The sequence below is a fragment of the Bactrocera neohumeralis genome, chromosome 4, assembly GCF_024586455.1.
Source record: "Bactrocera neohumeralis isolate Rockhampton chromosome 4, APGP_CSIRO_Bneo_wtdbg2-racon-allhic-juicebox.fasta_v2, whole genome shotgun sequence".
Lineage (NCBI taxonomy): Eukaryota > Metazoa > Arthropoda > Insecta > Diptera > Tephritidae > Bactrocera > Bactrocera neohumeralis.
In genome coordinates this window covers 43,930,344-43,938,741 of record NC_065921.1, presented here as the reverse complement: position 1 = coordinate 43,938,741, position 8,398 = coordinate 43,930,344, and the positions used below count along the sequence as shown (strand labels likewise).

At 39.3% G+C, this 8,398-nt stretch overlaps 1 protein-coding gene across 1 annotated transcript; it reads left to right on the top strand.

Annotated features, from left to right (window-relative positions):
* The first annotated feature begins 5,254 nt into the window (after window positions 1-5,254).
* LOC126755703 (pyruvate kinase-like) lies at window positions 5,255-7,730 on the top strand. The gene is made up of 2 exons (XM_050468451.1): window positions 5,255-6,678; window positions 7,492-7,730. Exons 1-2 carry the CDS (start codon window positions 5,307-5,309, stop codon window positions 7,728-7,730), a joined length of 1,611 nt encoding a protein of 536 aa, XP_050324408.1. The 5' UTR covers window positions 5,255-5,306.
* The last annotated feature ends 668 nt before the right edge of the window (window positions 7,731-8,398 follow it).

Genomic DNA, 8,398 nt, shown 5'->3' with positions numbered 1-8,398 from the left:
TGCATGGTTTAATTTCTCAGAAATTGCATCATAAAATAGTCTTCCATCTGTGACTTCAATAAAAAAATCGTATAATTAAATTCATTAATTTAAGACAGTTTTAAATATGTTTCTAAATTTTGTTGCAACATTATTGTATGTGCAACATATGGCACTCGCAGACCATATTTACGGATTGGCTGCACTTCCTTTACACCACATAATCCTCAACATAAGCTCATGTAGTAAATAATACTCTTAAAACTTCTGCTCAAAGCCGACAAAAACAACTTAGTGCCTTGAAAGTTGATCCAAGGTGAAGCGCGGGGAGCAAACACTCAAACCCTGTTGAAGTTACAACAAAGCCAACAATTAATTTGCCACATAAATCCTTCAAATGCAATCCAAATAATATCACTTACCACAAAAAAGCAAAGTACAAACAACAAAAACAATGAAAACAAGCAATACTGAAAGCGGCCAGCAAAGCCAATTGTTGCCAACTGCTTTTGTTGTTGTGAACTTCTGAAAGCTTTATGTTGCCCACATACACATTATGAGCCTTATTGCTGTTGCTCCCGACCGATTACGAGCAACTTCAAGTGCTTCCTGTACAATGATTTTGTGGCTTACCAAAAAGGCTGCTGCTGCCTGCTACCACTGTTGCCACTGTTCCCTGCAGCGGCTCCCGGCCAACTAAGCAGCTGCCAACAATTTTGATAATGACGTTGGCGCTAACGCTTTTTGTTTCGGAGCAATTTTCATAATAACAACTTTTGTTTATTGTTTTTAACAGCATTGTTGGGAAAGTTTAATCCTTTTGCTTCCATTCCCCACGAGCTGGCACAATGCGATGTGCCACAAAGCAACAACTGGATTTATGTTGGACAAAAATTATGAAGGTTGTATGGGATGTAGTTGTCTTTCCTCATTTATATGCGGCTCTCTAAGCTTTAGTGTGTGTGTGTATATCTGTGTTGATATCGGTGTAATAGGCATTTTGGGTTGTCGGTAGCCACAGGCGAAAATAAGTGATACATGCGAGTACTCGAGACATAAATGAGCACATACACATAGTATACTGTTTAAATGTATGCAAAAAAATTTCAAAATGCATTAAAAAAAGTAAATTGTTAAAAACTGATAATAAGACAAAAATTAATTTCCAAGGCCCTAAGAAAAAATATTGTCCTAAGAAATAAAGACCGCAGTAATCACTTTTCTTTTTAAAGTAAGTATTATTTTCAAACCTCCCATATTTTAACCCTTTCTGAACCACATTTAATCCAACTATCAGGAAATTTTTTTTCTTGATTTTCTCACTTAAAATGCCTCAATTAGCTGACAAAAAAGCTCTCTAGCTTGATCCGGTCAAAAGATATTGAAAGTTGCTTATAAGCGTTTAGGGCAATATTTGAGAGATATAATTACATGCAAAGAAAATATATGTATATATATTATAATATATATTTATCATATACATATGTACATGAGTGTGGTAAGATAAAAAACAGTTCTTGGGCGTATTGCAGCATAGATGAACACCACTCTTTACGCATTTTGAGAGAGGTGTATAGGTTTTACAAAGACGACATCGTCCTTTATCTCCCAAAACTATCTAATGACCATTTTCATTATATCGCTTCGAGTTGGGGGGTTCTTCAACAACATGACGGCGCTTCAAACTAAAAGCCTCTGAGGAAGAAGGTGAAGCGCGAGTTTAGTCGATTTCTACATTTTGCATAGCACTCGGCATAACGCTTAAGGGATCACCCCTCCAAAAATTCACTGGTTTTCGCGATTTTTGTTAATGTTGAAATTAACTATACTTATAGACTTATACTAGACTTATACGAAATGATTTTTTTATATCTATTTAGAAAATTATTTATTATAGAAAAAAATAAGAAGATTTCAAAAAAAAAGCTTGCATAGCGCGATAGAGAATGACGGTTAAAATGTTTTATCCAAATTTAAACTACTTGTAGATATCCTCAAAACTTTTGCTTTGAAAAACACCATTCTGAGAAAAAGGATTTCTTAATAGCTCAGTTGTGATATACTAGTAGATCTGGAATTTTATAAGTGATACATGCTTGGCGTTTGGATTAAAGATTTTGAGATGTCTGCGATACAGGAGCCAGGAATGCTTAGGCTCCAGTGAAATATTTTCATATTCATACCACTTATTGGAGCAATGTTCCACTTTATACAACTCCATAAGCATGTCGGCGAGATCAACTCCTCCCATGTGGTTAGGCGGTCTCGGAAATAGGCGGTCAACTGAACTGGCTTATTATCGAGCCAACGCACTGCCGCAAAGCCAAGATTAGTTTCGCATTTCATTTCATATGATTCATCACCAAGCTTTTTCAAATCTGACTCAGACTTTAGTTCACAGTTAATACTTTCCCATTCGACTTTTTCGGACCGTGCCGATGCAAAATATTCCTATATCTAGTATTAAGGTACAATCAATACGGATGGGGATAATATCTTGTAGCAAAATTAGATACCAAAATTGACAGCTTGGCTTCCGTTTTAAAATTTCTTAGGGTTTCAACGAAGATATTGAAAGAATGCTTTCAACTCTTAGTGGTTCTAACAACTTATTTCAAGATAAACTTGCAATGGGTCCCAAGAAACAGTGATATCCGTGTTAATTGCGAAGAAGACGAACTAGCTAGAAGTGACTCCACCCCACAATTAGACTTTGAAAAAGAGAGAATTTAAATGCGTCTAGCTACATCTGATATTTATGCGACAAACATGTTATAAATATTGCTGAGTCTCGATGGAGTTAATCCATAACTTGCTCGACAAGCGGACGAACTTGGCATAAATGGCCACTGTCTAATTGTCAGACATGACGGAATGGGAACAAAATACAATTACTATTGTAGAAGCTATCAAAAGGTAGAAGAATAGGAGACTATAGAGCAACTATTCAGAGAGGACATAATAGAGGTTAAGGATTTTAGTCCTGCTGGCTTCGCAATAGACCTCCTAAAGTCCTAGGTGCAGCGTAAGGCATCGATCCATACCTACCTCCCTACCTACTTTCACAATATACTATGCTCTCTCTTAAAGTTTTGAGGCTACACCTGCTCTTCATAGACAACTATATGTATAGTATAACAAAATCTGAAAACGTAAAAGGCTTTCATCCAATGGAAAAGGTTTTGCTAGTACTTGTTTGATACAAACAGCTTTCACGTATTTCCTTCCTTTTCTAATGTAGGCACCATTTACGCGGTTTACAACTGAGCGCCAGTCTTTCTTACATTTCGCTGCTGGGCACCAGTTGAAAATTTCAAGTGTTGGAGGTCTTCCTCTTCAGTTGCTTCCCCCGCGGGTACTGCGCCAAGTACCCTCAGAGCTGGAGTGTTTTCATACATCCGGAGGACATGACCTAGCCAGCGCAGCCGCTGTCTCTTAATTCGCTGAGCTATGTCATTGGCGTCGTATATCTGGTACAGCTCATCTTTCTATCGACTGCGGTATTTGCCGTTGGCAATGCGCAAAGGACCATAAGGTTCCTTAACAGCAAGAAGCTCCTCTTTTAAGAATGTTGATTTTGATCGGTCAGTTTTAATGGCAGCTAATTGCTCCGAGATTCTAGTGCTGCCTTGGAAAATGATCCATGGTAAATTTCGTGAGGATAAAATACAAAAGTTTTCCGTATAAAAGTTTTTAAGCGGTCGGTTTGTATGGCAATATGCTATAGTGATCTGATATGGGATCTTGTGTGCTGTATACGGCGATTCTTATCCTTCTTTGGCGACTGCCAATAATTGATTTAACATGTTTCAACCGTATCTAAGTCACACGTGGTGCTCTAAATAACATGAGAAAAGTTCACGATCCCGTATGTGCAGACCGTCAATGAAAGTGTGCGAATAACTGAAACAGTGGATATCTCGAAAAATCCTCATGATTCAAACACTCATACACCATACTTACACTTTATTTTGCCCAATATTTTACATATTGACCGAAAGCGAACCGGAAGTGTGAGATTCTTATAAATTTCGTTATATAAGGTATGTGGGGGCTAGTGAATATTTTGACAAGATTTTATCCGTTTTTGGCATTCATTACCAGAAATATGTGATTTCTGAATCAGATATTAAACAATAAACTTTTAAGGTATATAGTCAACGGCAAATTCGAAAATATTTCTAATGAGTAGGGAAGTAGTGACCCGATTTTTCTCAGTTTTAGTACAGGATCATGCTGTAATCACAAAAATACTTTCCCCGAATTTCAATACTAGACTTTGGAGATTAACCTATATGTTTGGTAAAAACAAATAGCCATATGCATTACATCTTCCTTGGTATATTCGTTCTTGAAAAGTTATTGCCCGATTTCGACAATTTTCGGGAGGAAGATGAAATATCTTCAGGGCACTATTTGGGTAAAGGGTTGTTCTGTTAACTTCATTGATGTTTGATAAATGTGCCACGCCCTTTGTCTAGATGTAATACCAATCTTCCTTGGATCAAAAGGATCATGTTTACCATGTTTAATCAAGTTATGTAAATTTTTACTTCAGTTGTTGTATGCACTTACAGGCGGACGGACAGACAGTCACCGGGACTTTAACTCGTCGGCACTCTATCATGTGCAAAACGGTATATCGGTAGTACACAAAATTTATATTGGCACTCGATAGAAAATACTGTACGAACATGATGGGATCACTGCCTGATGACGACACATGCTCGCGGGATGGAGCTGACAAATCGAGAAGACTGCAGGAAATGTCTAGAGCAGGGCACCAGAGAAACAATGGAGCATCTCTTCTGCACTTGTCCCGCATTGGCAAGACTACGCTGTAAGCACCGGAATACAATGTTACACTGGAGGAGGTATCGATAGTGAGGGCGTAGATTGTGTTAAAATTCGTGTAAAGAGCAGGCAGTCTAAAGGATGACTACTCCTCTGAGACCTAGCATTTTTTTGACCCCATGTAATCAATCCGCTTTATAAGCCGATGTCTATCTCGGTTAGTACACCATACATAAGTTCAAATACCGGGCAACTAATCATGGTATTTAGAGGCAATAAGTTCGCGCCGGGACCATAAATACATCTGATTCTTTTATAAATAGTAATGTATCGATAAATCAGTTCTAAATATATCGATAAAATATGGTGACAATTAATTGTGGCATTTTTCAGCTATGACAAATGAAAAAGGAAATGTAAAAATATTTTCTATCGAAAAAGAAAAAAATCTGATTCACAATTTTTATTAATTTCACTAAAATTTACAGTTTTCCTTAAATTCAAAAAATATACAAAATCAAAAAATATTGAAAATGAGTCTCTTTAGCGATTCTGAAACACAGCTGGAGCATATGTGTCGCTTGCAATTCGACGGACAGCCTATAACAAGACGCCGTACAAATATTATTTGCACCGTTGGTGTGGTGTCGCGAAACAAAACGATGCTCAAGAACCTGGTTAAGGCCGGCATGAATATAGTACGACTGAATTTCTCGCACGAATCACATGAACACCATAAAGCCACCATCGATATGATACACGAAGCATGCGATGAGCTTGCCGAAGAGGGCGGTTACCGCAAGCACATTGCCATCGCTGTGGACACGAAAGGTCCCGAAATACGCACCGGTTCCTTTGAGGGTGTCAATGAAGTGGAACTGAAAAAGAACGACAACATACGACTCTCCATTAATAAGGATCTTATGGATAAGGGCAGCAAAGAGACTGTCTACGTTGACTATCCCAATATTATTAATGTCATGCAGCCGGGTAATATTATTTATCTATGCGATGGCACCATAACGCTGCTAGTCAAAGAGGTAGCAGTGGATTGTGTAATCTGTCAGGTGGAAGTTGGCGGTATATTGGGTGCGGCAAAGGGCGTTTGGTTGGGCAGTGTCAATCTTGATTTACCACCTGTATCCGAGAAGGATCGCTACGATCTGCGCTTCGCTGTAGAAAATAATGTCGACTTCATATTTGCGTCGAAGATACGCAATCCTTCTGCCATACGTGAGATACGCGCCGTTATGGGTGAACGTGGCAAGGATATACAAGTTGTGTGCAAAATCGATTGTACACAAATCTTAAATTATCTCGATGAAGTGATCAATGCTTCCGACGGCATACTAATCGATCGCAGCAGTTTGGGCATAGATGTGCCAGCTGAGAAGCTCTTTCTGCTGCAGAAGGCAATTATAGCGCGCTGCAATCGTGTCGGTAAGCCAGTGATAGTTGGCACCCAGCTGCTCGCATCGATGAATTTCGAATCGCGTCCAACACGCTCCGAAGTAGCCGACTTGGGCAACACAGTAATCGATGGTGTTGATGGTGTAATGATAGCGAGTGAGAGTGCGATTGGCAAGTATCCGCTGGAGACGGTCACCTGCATGGCTAATATCTGTGCAGAGGCCGAGGCTGTCATTTGGCATCGCCAATTGCACAAAGAACTTATGCTTAACAATCCGGCAGCGATCGATGCGGTGCATGCCGTGGCATTGGCAGCGGTGGACTCGGCGCATAAATCTATGGCTGCATTAATTGTAACGCTCACGACATCTGGCAAATCGGCATATTTGATTAGCATGTATCGACCACATTGCCCCATCGTTGCGCTGACGCGTTGCAGTAGGACAGCAAGGCAGTGCAATTTGAGACGCGCCGTCTACCCGGTTTTGTTTCTAGGTAGGAGAATATAATATGTTTTTTCATCGAAGTTTTTTGGGATTATATTAGGGCAAAAGGTCGATCTTAACAGGGATCGCACTTGGACAACCTATAGTTGGTCAGTTGTTGTCATACAGTCCCTCATAAATCGACGAAGTGCTTTGAACCGACCATAAATTTGTTGAAACGCCTAACGTCAGTTGGTTATGTGTCCTTCTTCGCCGAAGGTATGACTCAGTCTTGCAAGGGCTGGACACCTTATTCCATACAAATTTAAAATGTTGCGTCCAACTGGATTTTAAGTCTCATAACATGAAAGCCTATTGATGAACATATAGTAGGTTCACGGCGAGTTTAACTTTGATAAGGCAAGTAGTTCAGAAGATCTCCTACGTTCTATCCTAGTCCAGAAGAATCTCGCAGTCATGTAGAAGTTTGTCCTTCAGGTCTAGTACTAGAACTTAAGATGAAAACTGGGTTCCAATTCGTTCCTAATTTGATATGAGCAAGGAAAGAATACCCCTCTAATATGCTGATCGTTTATGCAGTTTCTACGTATTCCATTATCACCAAACATACAAACGCGTGTGATAATGAAGTAATACTCAGCTGGAACGACTTTCTAGAGCAGGCTTAAAAATGTTAGTTATAACTATATATAAATATGTTGAAGCACTAAGGGAAGACTAAAGTCTTGCGACCGTTCTTACCCTCTAAAGATAGCCGCAATTGTCTTCTTACAATAATGTGATCCTTAAGAAACTATTAAATATTTGGCAAAACCCTTTACACGTTATTAAAAATCGTTTCATTTATTTTTTTCTCTTTCAGAAAAACCCGAGTCCGACTATCAGAAAGACGTCGAGTTACGAGTTCAGTACGCCTTGGTTGCCGCAAGGAAGCTGAAACTCGTCGACAAAGGTGATACGGTGGTAATAGTTTCCCCGTGGAAGGAGGCTACCGGCTTCACAAATAATATGCGCATAGCTTATGCTTTCTTTGAACCCGATAAAATTGAGTGTGTAGCAAAGCGTAGTACAATGAAACAGCAAGCCAAAAATGTAGGTTGATTTCAGAAAAAAAAAACATATTTGTATGTATGTGTAAAAATTATCTGTTAAAAATTATATTTCTATAATAAAGTTATATCGTTTTAAAAGGAGGTTTTTTAGTTGAAATAAAACAGTGTTTTTACTAGTGCGAAATGTGTTTGCTTTCTTTCTTGTTCTACTTCTTCGTAAACCTGTCTTCGAATCATGTGTAAGTATATATACAGGGTTTGTCCGCAAAGTAATAGGACTGATTTTCTTCCGCCGCGACTGTACTTCGGATCGTGCGAGCACCGACTGGATTCGGCAGAGGGCGTTCCTAGTTAATGAACGATTTGCTGGTCAGTTGTCTCCGAGTACTTGGAGAGTCAGGACAAACATTTTCGCGCGACGTTATTCAGTGAGTGGTGCAAGCCGAAATTGCAGCGTTCGTTAGAGCAGAAGTACGCAATTAAATTCTGTGCGAAACTCGGTAAATCAACAACAGAGACGTTTGATATGATCATGAAAGCTTACTCAGATGTTGCTTTAGCAAGAAGTGGTGTGTTTCGGTGCTGATGAAGGCATGAAGAATGAGCAAATCCAAAGTGAAAACGTTGCTCATTGTATTTGGCATCGTCCACCATGAATTTGTTCCTCCTGTACAATCCGTCAACGCCAAGTTTTACGTGGAAGTCCACAAAAAACTC